The sequence below is a fragment of the Epinephelus lanceolatus genome, chromosome 19 (assembly GCF_041903045.1).
Source record: "Epinephelus lanceolatus isolate andai-2023 chromosome 19, ASM4190304v1, whole genome shotgun sequence".
NCBI classification, from domain to species: Eukaryota; Metazoa; Chordata; class Actinopteri; order Perciformes; family Serranidae; genus Epinephelus; species Epinephelus lanceolatus.
Genome location: NC_135752.1, coordinates 19,823,748 through 19,845,849, shown reverse-complemented (window position 1 = coordinate 19,845,849; position 22,102 = coordinate 19,823,748). Strand labels below are relative to the sequence as shown.

Sequence of the window (22,102 nt, the reverse complement as noted above, 5' to 3'; positions counted from 1 at the left end):
TCCCACTTTTTTCTTTGTTTTCTTGTTGTTTTTTAATGGAAAATGACAGTAAGGTCTTTATAGCAATAAAGAAACACTCTTGCAACATGTGACAGAGCAGTAACTTAGTGTAAATGTAATGCACCAACTCATTCTCTTGATTCATTTTTGATACTTATTGCAGTTGAAAGACCCATAAAAACTGACATTGCTGAGCCAGCATAGTTAACCCACGTTGTCCCATTCACACCAACCACAAACACAAGTTCTGCGTTCTTGCATTGGTGCATCAAACACTCCTCAGCTCCTACCCGCTCTGCCTCGCGGGGTTTGATACCAGACGGTTTAACCAAAGTATATGTACATGTCCTCTGTGGGTTTATACTCCTTAGGTCTTACTGTAGTCTCTGTGTCCCTTTTGGCATGCTGTGTGTTTGTATGCCTGTGGCAATAGCTCATAATGCTTTCACTGCTGCCTTTCGCACCTCGTTCAGCTCCAACTCACATCCCTTCTTTTCTCCTCTCTGTGTATGAGTGATGTGAGAATCTGTAATGTGTGTGTGAAGGAGGGAGAGAGAGGCTGTACGTGGGTTCACATCTACTCAGCTGTTCCCTCTGTAGTGAAGCGGTCACAGAAAGGGCTGGACAAATAGCACAGTGAGAGAGCAACTAAGTAACACCCTCCTCCCCCTCTCTTCTCTCCCCCCGCTCTTCTCTCTCTCTGTGTCTGTCTCTCCCAGGCTGTCAGTGTGGAGTAGTGCTGGAGGCTGCGGGGCTGCCGTGTGCTGTGGGAAGTTTTCCTGAGAGTGCAGAGTGGCAGAGTAGCAGTCACTCACAGAGAGACACTTGTGCAGAAAGTGGACTGGCGCTCTTTCACGGAAGGATATAAAACGCAGTCTCACACCTCCGCCTCTTTGCACAGGCGTGTTCGTTGTGGCTGCACCTCAGGGAATTGAAGAAGGCGGGTGTCTGGGGTTGGCGCTGGAGTGATGGTGGTGGCGTGGCTGCCTCAGGAGTGGGCCTGGCAGGCTGTTCTCCTGGTAACGGGACTGGCATCACTGAGCCGTGGGTCTGATGGTGAGTACTGTGCTGGACTGCAGTTGTGTGTTTTGATGCTACCACTATTCACTGCGAGGCAGATGAGGCCTTCATGTGACTGATTATAGTTTGTCACTCAAAAACTGCAAGAATCCAATTTAAATATTAATTTTCAAATTTGTATTTTCTTCTTAAATATCTGTATTTGCACTTTATGGTTAAATGCCCTTCATTTTGTTGAAGTCAGAAGCATCCTGTCACACATTTTACTGCGAGTATTGTAAGGTCACAGGTCGAACGTGCTAACTGTGGGGTTATCCGTCTATTTTTTACCCCGTGGTATTTATGATGAGCAAAAGCTATCATGATCTCCACAGGGGCAACCATGAGAACGGGTGTGCATTTATCTGCCCCGTCCTCTCCCTTCTCAGCCCCCTCCTCCTCCTCCTCCTCCTCCACCCCCCCCCCCCCCCCCCCCCCCCCTCCAGTCATGTTTTGAATTGTTTGAAGATGGACAGCCAGTTGTCTTTTTACGATGAATGCCAACAGTGTCACGGTGCCCCGTAAGGTTGTGACAGGCGGGGAGGGTCGACAAGCTCCCAGCCCCGAGAAGATGACACTTGTGCATTTGTTCTGTTTCTGATCACAGAGAGGAGAGAGACATTGTCGGCCAGTATACGTGTTCGTATGTGTATGGTTGGGGATTTCTTGTTTTTATGTACGTTAAAACACTTATGTAACTATATGTTTAAGTTAACCAGTCGCACATATAACCTCTTTGCTTTTAGGATAGTTAAGCTTCCCAGTGTGGCTTTTTATTAGAGCTTAAACAATTAGTCGATCGACAGAAAATTCATGTGCATCCATTTCTGTTAACAAAAGTCATTTCTTTGTCTTGAATTGCAAACTTATCTTTGGGTGTTGAACTGTCGGTAGGCACAACGAGCCATTTTTAAGACGTCACCTTGGGCTTTAGGGAATTGCAGTGGACGTTTCTCACAATTTTAGGAAATTTCATAGACTTAACAATTCATCAATTAATAGAAATTTAATCAACAGATTAACTGATAGTGAAATCATTGGATCATTAGTTGCAGCCCCACTTTTAATGATGCATGTGGACAGGCTTTAACTTTGCAGAAACACTCAGTTTATCAAACACTTATTGAACACAATCAAGTATCAGACAGGGCGCACACTCACACACACATGCACACAAGCACAGTGTTTACAAGTATTGCCATTAAAAGACGGTCTGGAAAATGTCACCATATGACTCTTGCTGCGACTGGATTTCCCTTAGATGACGGATTATGTGCCAGTTAACTTTAATTTATGCTGCCGTGGCCTCTTCATTGTATGCTGCAGTTACAATGTACTTGTAGTGTGTTCATGTGTGTGTTGTGTATATATTTTTGTGTCTGTAGTGCTCGTGTGATGTGTGTTTGTCAGGGTGTTTGTGTTTTTGTTCCCTCATACAGCAAAAAACAAAGTTAACACATTATATTTGCAGATTTATCATTTATAAATTTTGGAAAATTCTTCATAAATTGAAAAGCACTTTAAAAAATCAACAGCAGGAGCGATAAATACATATGTATGTAAATATAATCAACTGGATTTTGATTTTAATCCTGCTACAAAGAGACACTTCACCGAAACCGTGGCAAAACTAAAGGCCAGCTGTAAAATCCCAGTCTGACTGAGCAGTTCAGAGCTAGCTCTAACTTTCGCAGTTGGTCATGAAATACCTCAGCTGCTGATGAATGTTTCTTCGCAGAATTTCCCTCATTCTTATCTGTGCAGACTGAGCTAAGTGTTTCACCTCTCATCCAGTAAGTCTAGCTAGTTTGAGGGCAGTAGCCATGAAGGTAGATTGGTTGTTTGAAGAAGGAAAAATGAGAGTCAGTGTCTGAATTTTACTCCAACAGTCTGACTATGAACTAACAAGAGACAAAGTTTCTGCATGTTCCTGTCAGTGCAGACAGAAGCTTAGAGCCCTCTTGGAAAGATCCATACTAAAGCTTTTTCTGCAGTGTCGGGCTCCATCATTTTTACTCCCTCTGTCCACTTTATTTCACCAATACTTGAGCCACCAGTTGCTTTTTGGGTTTCCTCTGTGATCTGATCTTTTTAAAGGTCTCCTAAATGAGTAAAACATGTGGGAGGTTGCCCATAAATCTAAGCGGCACGGTCAATTTGCCACCTGTTTCTATAGGCTGGTGAGGTTCACAGAGAGTAGATGAGTCCTGGCTCCCATTCTTCCGGTGGCAATGCTGTGGAAATACAAAGACTTTGGTTGTGGGTTTGATAATATACTTTTATGATGGCTGCATCTTAAAAAATTCTACTGGCCCATTTCCTCCAACCACATTTTCGGTTTTGCTTTGTTCAATGTTTGCAACACAGAACCGCTAAGTAACCGTGAAAACCCAACATGTCTGGGTCATAGCTACAAATATGACTCCTCCCATAACTCTCACTGCATTCTCAATATTGAGAAGGTGAGATCTTGTGTGACAAATTCAGAAGGAGAATAACAAGTTCACTCTACACCACTAAAGCTATCCTCATGTCTTCTGGACAGACATGTCTAGTCGACAGGAGTCTCAGAGGAGCTGTTTTCCAACCAGTGTGTGTTTTCACTCACAGCAATCCTCAAATATCTGAAAATGTCAGTGTGTCTCTGTAGGAGTGTGTCTCCGTAGGAGCATTCAGAGGGGGTATATTAGTTTTGTCCTTATCAGCAGCCATTTGTCTTCTGCGGCTCTGCTTCAGCCGTACGAGCGTGAAGGAGTTTAAAGGAGGTGATTTGTCAGAAACTTTTAATTACAAAACTTTCTAGTTTGAATTTAGGTTAGTGGTAAAGAGGATTATTGTGATGTTCTTTTGAGTCTTTAAATTTGTACTTTAAATAGAAAGTACAAAAAGAAAGAGCTTGTTTTTTGGGTCCTCATACAGTCCGTGTATATGTTGATGATGATTCCACGTGTGATTTAACCACATGTTTAAGACGTTTGTTTAACAGTTTGAAACTGAAAGTGTTGTGCAGCATGGACTACACTCTGGGAAAGACATCTGTGTGGAGCGTTGAGGACTGTTGTGGAATAAGGTCAGAGTGTAGTGTGGTGCAGTGGTCCAGAAGTACAAAACAGCAGCAGTTGGTCCTCGGCAGGACCAGGCCTCTCCAGCCTTCTGTGCGCTGCTTCCTGTCAGGATGTGGATACAGTTCCCCCACACAGAATTTGATCCCCAGGCAGATGTGCTGCTCCAGCGGTCAGGCATGGGAGCAATATACTGTGTGTGTGTGTGTGTGTGTGTGTTTATGTGTGTTTGTGCAATAGTTATTCATGTGCACCACATGAGTATATCTGCCTGGTGAGATTTGGATGCGTAGGATTACTTTTGTGAGTTCAGGGAAGACTAGAGTGCAGACTTTAAGAAGTGGAACTTTTAAATGATGAACTTTCCCAGTTCATGAGCACAGAGTGATACTGTTTTGGTTAAGAGAAACCATGTAGTGTTGGAAATTCAAGATAATATCAGCCTGAAACATTTCTTGTTTTAAAGCAGCTACAAAGAGTTTTTAACTGGTTATAAAACAGTCTCAATTTAATACCGATGCCTCTGTATGATGTACAGAAGCAAACGGGACCATTAACGAGATGATTGGCCATTTCTCTATACGTATTTTTCAGAGGTGTGGACTTGAGTCACATAACTTGGACTCGAGTCAGGCTTGAGTCACAAATCTGATGACTTTAAACTTGACTTGGCAAAATCAAAAAGACTTGCAACTCGACTTGGACTTTAACCCCAATGACTCGTGATGTTACTTGAACTTGAACATTTTTTACTTTAAAAATACTGGCTGCCTTCCCTCAAGGCAATTTGGGAAGAGAAACTTAAAACATTTTTCCAATATGAGTTGAGTTAAATCTAACAAGACAGTACAGAAACATGCAAAATTCATTCAGTTTTTATACTGGTTAGTAGTGCTATATGCTGTGCAATATCAATGTCAGCGCTACTTTTATATGATTAAGTTGCATTGCGCTTGTTTTAACAAATGAACACTATTTTTAAAAAGCATTTGTTAATCTTGTTTTTTTAATGGATTATTAAAATGGCATTATATTTGGTGAAACACACATTATGACTTGATTAGGACTCAAAACTAAAGGTTTAGGACTTGGGTCTTGACTCAGGGTTTGCCTGTTTTGACTTGGGACTTGAGTGCAAAAACTTGAGACTTACTTGTGACTTGCAAAACAATGACTTGCTCCCACTTCTTGTTTTTCACAATGCCTGTCCCTAGTTCAGATTGCCCATGAAATCAGATGGAGTGATTTAACGGCACGCAGACTGAAGGCAAAGTGAGAGAATTTCATTTTTGATGTTATATTTTGTGGCTATTGCTGATACTGGGGCAGGATCAGCAAAGAGAAAAAGAAAAGAAAGGACAGAGGAAAAGAAAAATGCCAAAAGAGTACAGGTGAAAAACAGGAGTCAACCTTGCTTGGTAACTTTACAGATGGAGAGCATTTCAGGATTTGAAAGGATTCAAATCTGATCCTGACTTGGCATTCTTCCTCCTAGACAGGTATGTAATATGTCTCACTGTCTCTGCTAGAGTCTGTTGTTCCCTCTGTTTCAATGCTGAGATCCCTCATTGAGATGGTCTGTGAAAAAATGGCCGATAACTGTTAGCGAACTGAGTTAGTAAGATGGAAATGAATGAATGAAAAATATAGAGAAAGCCCTATGCCTATGGCTGTTAGCTTGCATCTTAGCATATGATGCAAATGGCTGTCTGTTAGATGAAGGCTGACATTATGTAGTCTATGAATATTATTGGTTGCTGTGTTCCATTTACCTTGGAAGTTGTGGGGTCAGAGCTGGGAAATGGCATCGCTATCCAGTACAACAAGTTGGAAAACCAAGATGTTGTCAGCAATACCAGTTGATAACCATGCATGGCGCTGCATTTTGTGCTTACAGTAGCAACATGTCCACAGATAGAAATTGGACAGGTTTTAATGAGATACAAATAAGACAGAGGTGCTAATTGACAGTACATTATTAGAGTTTTCACTACTGTTAACGTGCGGAGGAGCCACATTGGATTTTAAGGTTGGGATTGGTGAGGTTCCTCCAACTTTCCAGGTTGGAAATCAGACTTCAGGGGCAGTTTAAATTTCCGACTGGGAACTCGGAAATCCTGACTTTGCAGTGCAAATGGAACACACCATAAAACCACCATCGTCATATTATAGTTATTAATCTAACAATTCCACAAATAGATTAACGACTTCATCGCTATGCATCATGCAAACACTTGTGTTTAAAAAAGAAAAATCAAGATCTTTATGACACATGGTGATGGTGCACATGGTAAATGCGCTCTGTATCCTGGGAGACACTTTTGGTTTTGTCCACAGGGACAAAAAAAGTTCCTTGAGGTTGCCCCACGTTATAAAGACCTTGAACAACCTTAAGGAAAAAGCACTTTTTTGGCCGAGGTAATATCTTGGGGTAAAGTGACATATTGTGGTGGTGCTATGGCTGCAGTCTCTCGGTATGTCTGTAATAGAGCCCAGCATTAGTCAGTGGCTTGTGGCTTTTTCCAGTAAGTCCAGACCACATGGATAGATAGACGAGCAGTGAGATGAACTGATGAGCAATGTGGACAGACAGTGTTAAAAAATACCTCGTAGTAGACAGGAACAGGAAAAAATAAGAGAAGGAAGGGCTGAGATAGTGTGTTGGGATAAGTGCCACACGTACACCACACTGTGGTTAATACAAAGCCTTGGTTTCATTACGTGCCAGCATCTACACCTGTTCTGTGCCTATCAGTCTGTGTGTGCATGTGTCTGTTAGTCTGTCAGAAATTAAAGGTGCAGCAGTTTGGCCAGCACTCTCAATGGCTGCTGTGTGGTAAAGCATTGGATTTTATTAAACATAATATTATTTTTTGTTGGTAGGTTCAAGCCCTGCATGGTTATTTTAAAGTACAAAGGAAAGACAAGTATTAACACCGTAACAGTACATAGAGATTCACTTAGACATTAAAAATATGACATATAATCATACATGAAAGGAAAAAGATGAAAATTAAAACATACATTTATACAGAAATAATTGCTTGTAGAGCAAAATTTAAATCCACTACAGAACTCCTTCGTGGGAACTGATATTTGCATGAATATTTTTTTGTTGTCTTGTAGTTTCACACTTCTTCATATTAACCTCCTGAGACCCCAGCTTTTGTTTGGTATGCATTTTTAATTTCTCCTAGCTGTTTGGGTTCAATGGGACCCGATAAATTCCCACTCTCCTCGAATGAGACGACAGTAAAGTCAGAATGTCTTTTAAGAAGTTATAATTAATTATTAATTTATAATTAATAGTGTCTTAGCTTGTTACTGTTGCTAAAATTGGTCAAATTTGTTGCCATATCAAACTACAAACGTTCTCAATCATAAACAATTTTCAACCATAAAAATCTGATCAAGTTTGGGACCTTGTCCACTTTTGTGTCGGGATCAGCCACAGACTGACTTGGCAGAGATGGCTGCCATCTTGTTTTACATGGATTAGTGTATGGACCGTTTCATTGCTATTCTGTTGCTAGGGCAATAACTTTGGTCCCTGTTTACTTCCTGTCAGCTTCTGCATTAACATACATTCAAACAGGAAATACAAAGGGACCCATTTAAAATGTTTATGTTGTCTAGTTTGAAACAGTCTATTGTGGTCTTACTACCACTAGATGGCGCAAAGAAGTGCCCACGAATGACAACAACAGGTCTAAGTTGAAGAGGCAACAGATAGCATCTTTTCCTAAATATATCATTATGAATATAATGTGGGTTGCACAGGGTAGTATACACAGTAAAATAAGACTATCAGCATTTACATAGGTTACTTAGTGGCTTTGCAATAAGCTTCTGCCACTGGTGCCAAAATTTTGCGGAAAAAATCTGTTTTACTGCAGATTTTTAAGAAGTGGAAGTAAGTAAGTAACACGGAAGTGGAAGTAAGTAACACGGCTAAATGTTAGCTAGACGAGAGAGGACTGTACTGTTCTGGCTGCTACTTATTTCCTAGCTGGCCAGCTTTGCAAATCGCCGCAACCAGGGACCGGGTAGTGAGTGTTGGTCGGCTGACATCCTCGTTGCCATTCTACGGCAGCCCTTGGACAGTGATACCCCCCTCCCTTCCTTCTGTTCTCTTCTAACGGAGGCAGCTATCGACGGACATTGCCCAGCTAAGTTATGCCCAGATAAGTGAACACTGGACTTTGTCTACATTTTTTTAAAATTTATCTCTGATCCCCATGGTCAATTTAGTCATTGCGACAGTGCGACGCAACACCACTGACGCTAGGTGGCGCCAAGCTAAAAAAAACAAATCCTATCTGTTGCCTCTTTAAGTAGAACAAAGTATAAGGTCAAGTTATCCCAAAGTTTGATGTCCTCATATGACACAGGATCGCAGGAGGTTAAATCTGTGCAAACACAACATGCTGGTCTGTTCCTCCGAGACAGAGTGTGAAGAAGAGTTTGTCTGACTGCAGAGCCCAATACACGGAGTTGACAAATTATATTCTCTGAGAAATGCATGTTGTTGTTTTTTAAGAAATGAACATTTGTATTTTTGTTCCTCATAGAAGGGAGTTATCCTCCTAAATCACTGTATCCGTATTCTGTCATATGCAAGACCATTTATATATTCCTCTGCAGTGTTTTCTGTGATTTATCTGTAAGTTTAATACATCTCTGTGCACTTTACTTTCTTCCTTTAAGATGCAAGAGAGTTTCTGTCTCTTTCTCTGCTTTTAGCATTTATTGGAATACAGCAGAAGTCACTGTGTCTGTGTGTCTGCTGTGTGTTTGAGTAATTTGTTGTGGATATAGCAGCTCTCTGCTGTATTCACACTCTTGTGGAAGGTTTTCTCTGTGCAAACATTGTGAATCTCTGACAGTTGAGCTATAGTTTTTCTGAAAGTGGGGTTAGGGTTCAGCGTGAGTGAGGCAGGGTCAATAAATTTGTTGTGTCGTTATTGCTGCGGGTGGTGGGAGCCTCAAAGTGACCATCTCATTCCTCCACAAAGGCAGTCTGGTCACGGCTGGTAAACACAGAACAGGTTGCTGGAAGCTGCAGGGTGGAAACAGATGACCTGGTGTGGGTGTAGCAGCGTAGACGGAGAAGAGAGTGTGGAATGTGCTTCTTGTGTGTGTGCATGTAGGCCTACAATATGTGCACATGTGTGTGTGTGTGTGTGTGTGTGTGTGCCTCGTGTGGTGGAGTCCTTTGAAGCCTGTAGGGGGTTAAGAGGGATGAGGGTGCGTTGGTAGGGTGGAGGAGGATGTATGGCCTCTTTGCAGGTTGGCTGCGACCCCCTCGGGGTCAGAGTGCACTGTGGAGACACTGGGGAAGATGTCTCCTTTGAGGAGGTGATTTATAATGGCCACCTGGAGTAACTTATCTTGCTTTTCTCTCATGTCCTCCTCTCGGCTTGTGATGAAGAGTCTGTGTGAAGGTCTCAGCTCAAAGATTAAATAGCTGAACTCGGCTCTTGTGAAACAACCGTGTTAATTGGAACACTTTGTGTAGAGATTTCTCCATTTTCCTACACATACAGTTCCCCTGTCAACATCTCTCTCCTAATTTGTAATGGCAGTAATTCTGTTTTACATTGATTTCCAGTTATCTCTTGATGGAAAAACAAAACCCAGTATTATAACAGTATATTCATTGATTGCCAGTGTGTGTCTGGATTACAACTTTAGTGGAATGTAAGGGTCAAATCACACGCGTCTATCTGTGGTCAGAACAAATCCAGAGTAGTGTCAGGAACTGGATTTAGAGATTGATTCAACAACATTCTGCTTTTATTCACGTGGACAAATTAATTACTTTCATGGATGCAATTTCAGATAAATGTTTCAATAGTGCACAACAGTACACGCACAAAAGCTACACATGAAAGGGAAAAAATTGTTTTAGTTTTCAGTTAAAAAAAAACAACCCAAGGTCACATAACACATTCTCTAAAATGCCCACCACCTGACTCATCCAGCACTCTTGTTTCAAAACATTCTCAAAGGTGCTCCTGCTTTGGAAATTCAGCGCACTTAATGCATGTTTTTATTACATTCTACCACAGCTGGGAATTATATTAATATTATATTGACATCATGATACGAGACTAGATATGATCTTAGATTTTGGTGGATATTGTCATATTGTAAATGTTGAATTTTCCTTGTTTTAAAGGCTGCATTACAGTAAAGTGAGTAATTTTATGAACTTTCCAGACTGCTCTCACTGTTCTATCGTTTTCCCTCACCTACTTAGTCATTATATTCACATAGCTGATGATTATTTATCAGAAATCTCATTGTGGAAATATTTTGTCAAAGCACCAATAGTCAACCTGACAGTATCATCGCAATACAGATGAAGAAAATATTGTGATATTTGACTTTCTCCATTTTGCCCAGTCCTACATTCTACCTTTTCTACTTTTGCTGTTGCTTTTGTTATCATACACTGATCATTCAAGTATGTGAACCTTGATTTAAGACCTGCAGCTGATGACCACCCTCATCATCATTCTTAATCTGGTCTTTAATGGTTGTATGCAAGTAAAAGTAAAATAAAATCACTGATGTTTTGCCAGTGCTATATCCTCCTGTTTATGCTGCCAGATGCTTAATGGGAAATAGAGTAGGTGATTAGGGGATTAAAAAAAATATTTCATATTAAATCTGCTAGCTGTGTTTTCACTAAAAAACCCTAAGTCATTAATGAGCTAAGTCAGTTAACACAGCTTAGTCATGAGTTTCAAATGTGAGGGTTTTGTTTGTTTGTTGTTTTGCGTCAAGGTCCCAAGATGGGCAGCATTTTGGCTGTACACATGGCGTTGAATGGATCTTAACAGTATGGGCGGCTGTATTCCAGATGTTAATCGTGCTTGTGTGCCAGTGACATTTTTCATCTCTCTTTTCAGTATTCTACATCAGTTTGTTATAGCTTATTTTTGTGTTATCCAGTGGCGTGGTATTGTCTGACACACATTTGTGCAGCACAAAAATGTTCCCAGTCTGTTATAATGAGTCAGTTCATGACAGTTGAAATTTGTTTGTATTGTCCTTATTAATTTTATAAAAGCGAGAGACGACCCCAGAACAAGGAAAGTAGGTCTGGCAGAGCAGATTCCAGACACAAAGTGAGGAGCTGATAGTCAAACAAAGGAAAAGATATTATAAAATGCAACATTGAATAACAGAGTGGGAGCTGCTGGATAGAGATCTAGATCTTGTGTGGAAATTTCAATGTCAGTCTTGTTCCCATGTCACATTAGTATCATCACAGGAATGACACGCCGTCCACAGTCATGCTAGCTCTGTCACCATGGAAAACTTGGCTGGTCGTGAGGAGGGAGGAAGTGTCACAGACCACGCTGATAGTGTTAGCCAGAAATGAAAAGAGATGACAAACACAGTGATGAAAGCAGAACATGAGCTGTCATCACTAATTCAGATACATTCGGAAAAGCTGAAGCCAGCCGGAGTGGAAGTGCCCGAAGACGGTCTGTGATGAGCTGTGACTGAAGGTTCTCCAGCTGGAGTGTTACTTCTAATTGCTTCAAGTGCACGCCACACCACAGCCTGGCTGAGAGTGAGTTTGGGCTTTTAGGGAGAAAAGTGACCGCTGGATAACAGATTGACAAGAGAAAGTGAGAGCATCATTGCAAATCAGAATGCAGCTCAATTATCATTTAATCTTGATTATCTTGTTTTCATAATCAACGAAAGCCAAAATCGTGATTGAAAATAAAATTTAATTAATCGCCCAGCTGTAGTGTGTGTGTTTGTGTGTAATACACTGACTTTCTGTGTGTGTATGTCTAGTTTGAGGAACAGCCTGTGGAATGTGTGGGGGATGCAGATCGGATTTCGGGGTGACCTTGAGTGTGCCCCGTAGCTGACACAGCAAGTCTGTTTGTTGTGTGTGTGCGCGCGTGTGTATGTGTGTGTGCAAGACCGAGACAAAGAAGAAAACAACAGACTACTACGGTGTAATAATTCTAATAATAATGCTTGGTTGGTCATTGTATTTGCCACTATATTGATGCGGTGGCTAAAAACACAATAAACATTTAATCAGCAATACTAAGTTGATCTTTTATCTTTTATATCCAAGTCTGTTTAGATATGTTTTGAGTCTATTTACTTGCAGGATCATCTTTTCAGCATTAAAAACTAATTTAATTAGGCAGTTTTATGCTCTGATGTGTTTTTTCTTCATCAGTGTGGTGTTTAATCCTCTGTTAGCTTAACAAAGATGGCCTCCTCCTCCTCAGCCTAAGTCTCCTGCTGGATTTACATCCTATAGCCTCTTTAACAGTCTGTTGAACACACAGCAGCTCTGTAGTAAACCTGCTCTTACATACTGAGCATGACAAACTCCCCACGCACACAAACCCCTCTTTGACAACAACATCGTCTTATGTTACTTAAAGTTCTAGAGAAATCCTGACATACTTTCCACTTATAAGATAAATCCTGTGCTAAGTGAAATACTAAAATTTAACCCCCGAATGTCAGTGTTAGGTAGAAGTTGTACGCTGAGCAAATATGACAGTAAATGACAGTCAAACTCTCATTAAGGCTATGCTAAACCTGTTGTAGATGGAATATAAAAAATCGTATTTGACCATACAGAATGGTAGGAAATTTGAAGAAGAAGACAAAAGGGAAAACAAATTACATGCATTTTTAAGATGATTTCTCAGGCAGCACTCTCACTGCTTTTATCTTTTCGGGTCAGTGCCTGATCATCCAAGGTTTTGCTTTCCCCTCCAAAGCGGGATTGTCCTTTCCTTACGTCAGCTTTCCTGTAACATTTCTGCCCCTGTCTTCTTTGCTCACTTACCGCCAGAGCTGATATGGACAGACTGTATCTGAATGCTTGACAACTTCATGAAACATCCCGCCTTGTGTTTTGTTATTTTGCACACTTGCAGAAAAAACCAAGGCCACTGCGAGGGAGGATCAGAACACCTCCGCAAACTTCCCCTCTGACAGAAACAGTAGCACAGATTAGTTTGGAAGGACACAGAGTACCACTTAAAGAACAGCCAGTGTGTTTACACTGTACCACACTCAGCCATTCAGCCTTTTCATCACGTCGTCCTCTGGAGGATTACTCATGTCCCTTTTTTAATGGCTGGTTGGCTTTCAGGCTGTTGCGCCGCTTAGATCTACTTACACCTACTATAGTGAAGCCCATCCACAGTATAAGGAAGCTATTCTTGGATTTTATGGATAGATGGAGCTAATGTAGAGATGTGCTCGTGTGATGTCTCGCCTTTCATAGTTTATAGTTACTTTTGTTATGCAGGATTTTTAAAGCAGATGAATAACTGATCTTACTGGTCTTGAAATCTGCAGTTTTATGATACAGATATTATTAGAGCAGAATAGAAGAGAGTGAGGAAGACATCCATCTAGTGTGGCACAACACCGTTCAGCTCTCTGACCACAGAGGTCCTCAGGGATGAGCTGCTGTCTGAACTGGTTTTATTCTCCACTGATAAATGTATGAACCCTCAGTTGCTTGGAGGGATATAAAAGTTTGTACATTGTGTTAATAATCAGTGTTAATGAATAATATTTTTAACAGTAGTCATTTTTAATCAGTTACTTAATGCTTATGTGTCTAAGCTTTTGACTGTTAGCGTTATTGGTGTACTATGAAAGTAGATTATTCTTATTATGGAATAATAAAATGCTAAGTCTGTGGATTTTAATTACAGTTTCTTCCAAGATACTGGCTTAAGCTTACATGGTTGAAAACTCCACTTAGGGCCTAGTTTTTCCTTCATATTCAACATTTGATTAAGTAGTTACATGTACATATACATGTACAGTTCAGCAAAGTTGCAGCTGATAATGTTGGCATTACTGCTGGCTCTCATTTACAGTCAGTCCTTCACACTAAATAAATAAAGCTGGAATTCCCTTTTGTTGAGCACAACCTTGGACTGATTCAACATTCAGTGGCACCTGCAACAGTTAACACTCTCTGGGATAAGTAAGTCCAGAGCAATAATATTTATCCTACCCCTGGTTTATGTGAATACACATGTACTGTGTTACTGCACTTGGCTCGAAAGTGTTTTGGTACTGTAGTTCAACTGTATCTATTGCCTGCTGGAAATGTTATTCCTCCTCTCTGAAGATAAACACTAAGCCATCCCATATATCCAGTAACCCACAATATGCCTTGCTTTTTAGTAGTTTTGACTGCAGAGTACAGTAATGATGTCTGTCAACAGTTGTGTGCCATTTGGAAATAAATACTGGGATGGATATGATTGCTACTGTGCAGGCAGAGTGGATACAAGGTGTTGGTATATTGGTATAGGTTTTGTATATTTGTTAGTATACAGTATGTTTTAAGAATTGACAGTCTCATTGGCTAGTTTAGCATTCAACAGGGTTACTCAAGCATTTTAACTTAATTATCAGTTGTGATGACATTAAATTCTATAGTTGGTTTGGAGGACTTATTTGATTTATTGTAGAAAGAGATTAATATGAACACCATTAATGATATTATTTAGCTCTCAAAGTTTCAGCTTTAAATATGATGGATACATCCTCTTGAATACATTACAGTAATGTACTCAGTGTTGGGGAATCTACTTTGAAAGCATAGCTTTGCAAGCTACTAATTACTTCACACTGAGTTAAGAAAGAGGTTCAAACTACTTGAACTACTACTAACCATTACAATATATAATACAAAAAAATAACTTGCCGGCATAAAACACCACTCACTTGAGTTTGTTGCAAGAAGTGCCTACTTTCTCACAAGTTGTACATAAACAAAAAAAAAAACAAAAAACAAAACAAACAAAAAAAAAAACACTATTCATGGAAAAGATCAAAGAATGTCAGCTTTGGTTAAGTTCTATTTGTATAGGCAGAGCCCTCTACTGGACTTCATGGGACTCTATGGGTATTTCTCCTCCAATTGCAAGCACACATTCGCCCACTAAGATTTGCATAAATGTAGCCGACCAATCCAGACATGTCTACCCGTATACATGCAGAAGAGTATACAGGCATACACAAGGCTGTACGGCATCCTACACCTTCAATAGCAAGTAGCATCAACCCAGCCACACTGATCCTGACCAGCTGAAGGTTAGTAGGCATATCGTCATCATGGATTGTGGACAGCCTTTTGTACTGTGGGGTCTGCTCATATTTGTGTAGGCATGTCCTGATTGGCCAGCTATGCGAATCTCACTGGGCAAATGTGTGCTTGTGGTTGAAGGAGTATTACCCTTAGAGTCCAGAAGAGGGCGGAGTCTGTGTGAGATGGAACAAGAGTCCAGGTGGGGGTATTGCCCCTAGCAGGATTACTCAGTCAGGTAAAATAGCATGCAACAACTTCAGTGAACGTGTAGTGAATTTGTGTAGTTTTACAAATTCTACCTGCTGAATGCATTGCTAGGGCATGCCTTTAAGGTGGCCATGTTGAAGACAGCTGGTTAGAGGGAGTTCAATTACAGTAGAGAACCATTTGTAAAATAAATATTTAAAAAATCATTTCCTTTAATGGCCCCAAAGTGTTTGCAGTTTCAGCTGTTAACTACACAAAAAAACAGCAAAAAAAGTACTTGAACGATTTGAATCCCTATGCTGGTCTCACTAGTTTAACTCCCGGCAAGCTACTGACATGTGTAGTCAAACTACTCGTGTAATTACATGTAATAAACTAATCCCCAACACTGAACGTACTGCAGACTCGCACACATTTCAAAAGCACACTGTACATACTCACACTAAATACACAGGCACTTGTAGGCAGTTTGACATTTGTGCGTGCGCACACACACACACACACACACACAGCACAAAGACTTCTTTCTGCTGTTATTCTGGTTCCAGACTTCATGCAGGTACATTGAGTTTAGTCCAGAACAGCAGGGTTGCTTTCAGCAGCACATATTCACACATTCTGTGGATTGCATTGCCATGGTAACGGTGCCAGGGCAGGCAGAACCATATAATTCAAAAGACCCATTGGAAATGAGCAGAAATGTTGTTTGGAGACTTTGATTTATTTCATCTCTAATTTTCCTGAGGTATGTGTATTTAAGTTTTACTCCTCTGGCTTTGCTGGAGTGTCCAGAGGAGTGTCTAGATGTTTTGGTCTGCTGCGGTACTAAGTCCAGTTTCTCTCTGTGTGTCCAGCCAACATGTTGGACACCATGCTGCTGAAGAACGGATGGAAGGGGGACTCGGAGCGGAGGACGGAGGAGAGCAGCAGCAGCAGCACAGCCACAGTCTCAGCTCAGAACATGCTTTGGTGTCACTGTTACCACCACTGCCCCGACGACTCTGTCAACAACACTTGCATGTACGGTTTAAGCAGACATAACACTATGCCCAAGCAGTAAAAATAACTCATCATATCAAAGCTATTAAAAGACAACACAAATAATTATCTAAAGCAATTATCTGAGAGAATCCTAATTATCTGATTTATCTGATTTATCTGATTAGATGTACATGTTTACTTTAGCTGTTTTCCTTAATGAGATGCAGCCTATTATCACTTCATTAGCCAGCTGCCTTGCATTAATTAAGTTTCATGCATATGGCATGTGCTGTATGTTACAGAAATGTAGGTGCACATAATGACTACATGAATGTATTTTGACAGTTTTATTATAATAGTTAAAAGATAAATAGATTTAAAACAGATTCACAAATTATTTTGACCCAGTAAGTAGTTTCATTATTGGATTCAGATTTAAGGAAATACTATTGAACCCTGACACCTATGGTGTTCATGACATCAATGACTACGTTTACATGCACAAGATAATCTGTTTTTTGTCCTTATTCTGAAAAAGACAGTATTTCTACTAGGTTGATTACATGGCTGTTTACATGCAGCTGTACCTATTCTGATTTAACATGCCCTAACATTTTGTTTATCAGATCAAAATACGGAAAATGAATGGCTGGGGCCACTTGTGCCGTTTGTTCCTTTGTGTCAAAGAACCTCCCTCTTTCATTCCTTCAACCACCTTCTTGAAAAGGTCGACGCTGCGATATTTTTGCATATCCAAAAACCTCCATCCATCCATCCATTTTCAACCCCTTGTCCGAAGCTGGGTCACGGGGGCAGCAAGCTGAGCAAAGTATTCCAACTGTCCCTCTCCCCATCAACGCTTTCCAGCTCCTCCTGGAGGACCCCGAGGCGTTCCCAGGCCAGACGAGATATGTAATCCCTCCAGTGTGTTCTGAGTCTGCCTCAGGGTCTCCTACCAGTTGGACGCGCCCAGGAGGCATCCTGATCAGATGCCTGAACAACCTCAACTGACTCCTTTCGACAAGAAGGAGCAGCAGCTCTACTCTGAGCTCCCTCTGGATGTCCGAGCTCCTTACCCTATCTCTAAGGCTGAGCCCAGCCACCCCATGGAGGAAACTCATTTCCACCACTTGTATCCGTGATATCATTCTCAGCTCATGACCATAGGTGAGGGTTGGGATGTAGATGGACCAGTGAATCCAAAGCTTTGTCTTCTAGCTCAGCTCCTTCTTCACCACAAAAGTCTGGCACCACCAAACCGCCAATCCATCTCATGCTCCACTCCACCCTTAATCATGAACAAGACCCTAAGATACTTGGGGCAGCAACTCCCTCCCAACCTGGAGGGGTAATCCAACGTTTTCCAGCAGAGAACCATGGCCTCTGACTTGGAGGTGCTGACTCTCATCCCAACCGCTTCACACTCTGCTGCTAAATGCCCAAGTGCATGCTGGAAACCTGTTGATGTCCAAGTCTATCACAATGTCTAAAAGGAGGTGTGTTTCTTTTGGGCATGCATGTCTACCCCAGCCTTGCAAACTGTTGACTGTCTCCGCGTCGCAAACTGTGATAAAAATTAAGACGTGTATTCCGAATGCGCTGTATACATGTCCAAAGAATGCTTCTAAAACTGAATAATACTGGCATATCCAACATGTCTTCATTGGAAAATGCTACATTAGAAAAAAAGGGCCTAATTTGGTGTATGTAAAAGGAATATGCTGTTTATATGACCCATATATACATGGAATATCAGTGTGCATGTAAACGGAGCCATGGATTAAAAGACTCCCAGATAATGTTTACTTATATGATGATTTATGTGCGTTTTGGTAGGACTGATGGTTATTGCTTCACCATGGTGGAGGAGGAGGAGGGGGGTCTGGCAGTACTCACAGCAGGTTGTCTGGGTCTTGTCGGCTCCGAGTTCCAGTGCAGGGTAAGTCAGATGTGTGTGTTTATATGCGTGTGTGTATTTCTTCCTATTTCTGCAAAGTCAGTGTATGTGTGTTCTTCTTCATGAGCTGTTGTTAAGCCTTTACGAGCTTTCCTTTACTCACCACAGCTCTTTATGAGCCCTATTTAAATCAAACTTGTCCAGCCTCCCTATCTTTACACACTGTAGGAAAAAACCTTTGGTATATTGTAAAATGCTCTAACTAGGAATAAGTGCGGCTGTAAATATTTGCTACTCTGGTGTCTTCTTCAGTAGAAATGCATGTCTTATACGTGTGTGATAGGACTCGTGGAATGCACGTTCGAGGAGAGCTCTGGAGTGCTGCACAGATCAGGACTACTGCAACAGAGACTTGCATCCTACTCTTCCTCCGCTCATGACATCAGGTACGACACACACTTGTTCACACACCGAAATCCTGCCCCACTTGAGTGCCTTTTTAGAACGGGCTCGTTCAGGCCATGCCGGGTGGTGATGGGTAGTGACAGTTTAAACTGTTACAAACCACAGTGTGGTGCTGGAGTGAAGTGGCACATGCTGCTCCGGGGGGGCAGTGTGTGCAAGAGAGAGTGAGAGAGAGGCAGGTGAAACAGAGCCTGCAGCCTCGGCTTGTTCTCTCACCCTCTAATGAAAAGGACAGCCTCTCCCCGGGGCCTGCTTGAGTTTCTTGCCTCGGGACGGATGTGAGATATCTGTCCATCTGTTACCCCGCAACACACCAACACACACATTCCTTCTCTCTCTGCCTGTCTCTCACTGCCTGTCTCTGTCACACAAATTCACAATAATGTTGTCACACAGCCTGACACACTTAGTTTTGACCTTCAAGAAAACAGCGATAGACTGATTTGTCAAGTCTTTTGGATGTTGGAGAGAAATAAAGGACAATTCCTTTTTCTGACAACATGGATTTTCATAGTTTTGGACATAATTTCTTTCAGCTTTGATATCACTGTACCCACCAAAGTCACCACTGAGATTTAAGAGCATGGCAATATTGAGACAACAAAGTAAGAATAATGCATGTTCTCCCCGTGTCAGCGTGGGTTTTCTCTGGGTACTCCGGCTTCCTCCCACAGGCCAAAGACATGCAGGTTAATTGGTGACTCTAAATTGGCCGTAGGTGTGAACGTGAGCATGAATGGTTGTCTGTCTCTGTGTCAGCCCTGTGATAGTCTAGCGACCTGTTCAGGGTGTACCCCGCCTCCCGCCCAATGTCAGCTTGGATAGGCTCCAGCCCCTCCGCAACCGCTAACAGGATAAACAGTTGCCGAAAATTAACTTTGTGTAGGGATAAAACTGAAAGTGAGTTGTCAAGTGTGTTGGGTGTTGGAGAGAAATGTTGGACAAATCTGTTGGTTTTTTGTTTGTTTTTTTCAGCTTGGGTCTCATTTTCAGAGTTTTGGCCATCATTTCTATCAGCTATGATAACGCTGTACACACCACAATAATCACTGAGATGTGAGAACGTGGAAATATTGCAACAGCAAAGCAAGAAAAACACCAACAGTTTAGCTAAAATATTGAAACAACTTGATTAAGGGGTAAAACTGGAAGCGAGAGTGTCTGAATGATGATAATAACCCCACAATATACAGAAAAAAGGCATAACTAAGAGCAAGTACGTTGAACTGAAGTAATAATTTTACTTTTTGCCTTTCTTCCATAAAGGTTTGGCTAAAGCTAGAGCTATACTTTAAGTCTAAGTCTTAAAGTCTTTGTCCACTAGTCCTTAGTGTGTGTGGCTCTTTCAACACCATGGACTATCCCCCCGTGTTCAAGCATCTGTTTGTGTGTGTCTGATTGGCAGGAGCGCGGCAGAAAGGCTAGAGTCCCAGAGCTGCATTGGGCCTCTGGGGCTTCTGTAGCGATGTCAGTGTGACAGCTGATCTGTGGGATTCAGGAAGGGGATGTGATCGATCTCACGCTGTGAGAGAGAGGGGGTGGCAGGGAAGGGTTAGAGGGAGGAAGGGGAGAAGGTGCTTGTCCTGCCAATGAAAATTAGACAGATTGTGGAGCTGACCGCAGTGAACAAATGACTGTCGACACCTATTCATCACTTATAAATTTACAGACTTTCCATCTCATACAAGGCATGATTATTAACATTAAGAGGTGGAAAAATAATAAAAAAATGACACTGAAATAATAATATGTCTTCTCATTTCTTAGATTATGTCGACAGCAATATCCAGTACATGGCTCTCTTCATTTCAATCACAGTCTGCAGCATCATCCTTGGTCTCATCCTCGTCTTCTGCTACTTCAGGTAAGAGTCTTGAAGATGTTTCATGCATCCACAAACCAATTTACACTTCCTGATGTGCAGTTAGTAAACACGGCATCGCCTTTCTGTGGCAGATATAAGCGGCAGGAGTCACGACCACGCTACAGTATCGATCTGGAGCAGGAGGAGACCTACATCCCCCCTGGGGAATCCCTGAAGGACCTGATAGAGCATTCCCGCAGCATTGGGTCTGGCTCTGGGTCAGGACTCCCTCTACTGGTAAGAAGAAAGAAGTGCAATATGCTTCAACATCACAAGTCTCTCTTGGAACAGTTAATAAATTACTGCATTGTCTCATACCTTCACCTGGGGCTGGGTGAAATCACTTTCATGCTATTATTATGATTGTTTTTTAAGGTATAATATATATATTACTATACACCAAATATGTGCAAAATTACTATGTAAATAGTCACACTGACACCCTACATTACATTTGTAGGATTTACATTCACACATGTAAAATTTTAGCAACTCATTTTGCTTTTTGATCAAAATTTGTCTTACATTATTTTGTAAAAATTTTTATGTAAAAAAACAACAACCTTTTTTACACTGAGACTGAAAATAACAGTGGTTTAAAATGGAAAGGACATGATGAATTAAATTTTTCTTTTCTTTCTCTCTTTATTTTTTCCAATAACCTGTTTCCAGGTGCAGCGCACCATCGCCAAGCAGATCCACATGGTTAAGCAGATTGGAAAAGGGCGATATGGAGAGGTGTGGATGGGCAAGTGGAGAGGAGAGAGAGTGGCTGTCAAAGTCTTCTTCACCACAGAAGAAGAGAGCTGGTTCAGAGAGACTGAAATCTACCAGACCTTCCTGATGAGACATGACAATATACTGGGTAAGGTGATATAGCAAAGTGTGAAAAACATAAATGATTATAAGGACTTATTTCATTGGTGTGCGTGTTTCTGTAATCAACCTGAATACTGGTTCCGTTTAACACAAGCTTGGGCTTAAACTATAGTGCCCCTTTACTCAAAAAGGTGTTTTTCTTATGCTTATGTCCCCTAAAATGTCTCACCTTGACTATACTGACCAGTATCTTTGCAAAGTTCTCCACCAGGGAGGTATTTTCACATTCCTCTACTGAAGGGGCCAATGTCAGAGCGCTTACCTAAAATCTGAAATTCAAATGTACGCTAGGGAAGCTACATTTCTTACGTCACTAATACGAAAGCTGATCTGATTGCTGCCTAATAAGGGAGCACATATTGTCAGGGGAACAAACTTTACCACACTGACAAAGACACCTGAAACCAGCAATGGTGGACTGGTGGTAGACTTGTAAACTGTTCAGTTATTGAACGTAAACCCGACCAACGTGACCTCATCTAACATCATGGCAGATCGTTGATTGAGCGTTATCGCTGTGTCAGTCACTGCCAGGCCAAGCTAACAAGCTAACAAGCTGACACATAAAG

At 41.3% G+C, this 22,102-nt stretch overlaps 1 protein-coding gene across 1 annotated transcript in view; it reads left to right on the top strand.

The window, feature by feature from the left end:
• The window catches only part of bmpr1bb (bone morphogenetic protein receptor, type IBb), a 76,621-nt gene that overhangs the window by 51,792 nt on the left and 2,727 nt on the right, over positions 1 to 22,102 (top strand). The window contains exons 4-10 of the mRNA XM_033647322.2: positions 720 to 1,056; positions 16,302 to 16,467; positions 18,265 to 18,367; positions 18,669 to 18,771; positions 20,558 to 20,654; positions 20,747 to 20,891; positions 21,327 to 21,519. Coding sequence (XP_033503213.2) covers positions 969 to 1,056; positions 16,302 to 16,467; positions 18,265 to 18,367; positions 18,669 to 18,771; positions 20,558 to 20,654; positions 20,747 to 20,891; positions 21,327 to 21,519 — 895 coding nt within the window. The 5' untranslated portion in view covers positions 720 to 968. The remainder of the gene's footprint in view (positions 1 to 719; positions 1,057 to 16,301; positions 16,468 to 18,264; positions 18,368 to 18,668; positions 18,772 to 20,557; positions 20,655 to 20,746; positions 20,892 to 21,326; positions 21,520 to 22,102) is intronic.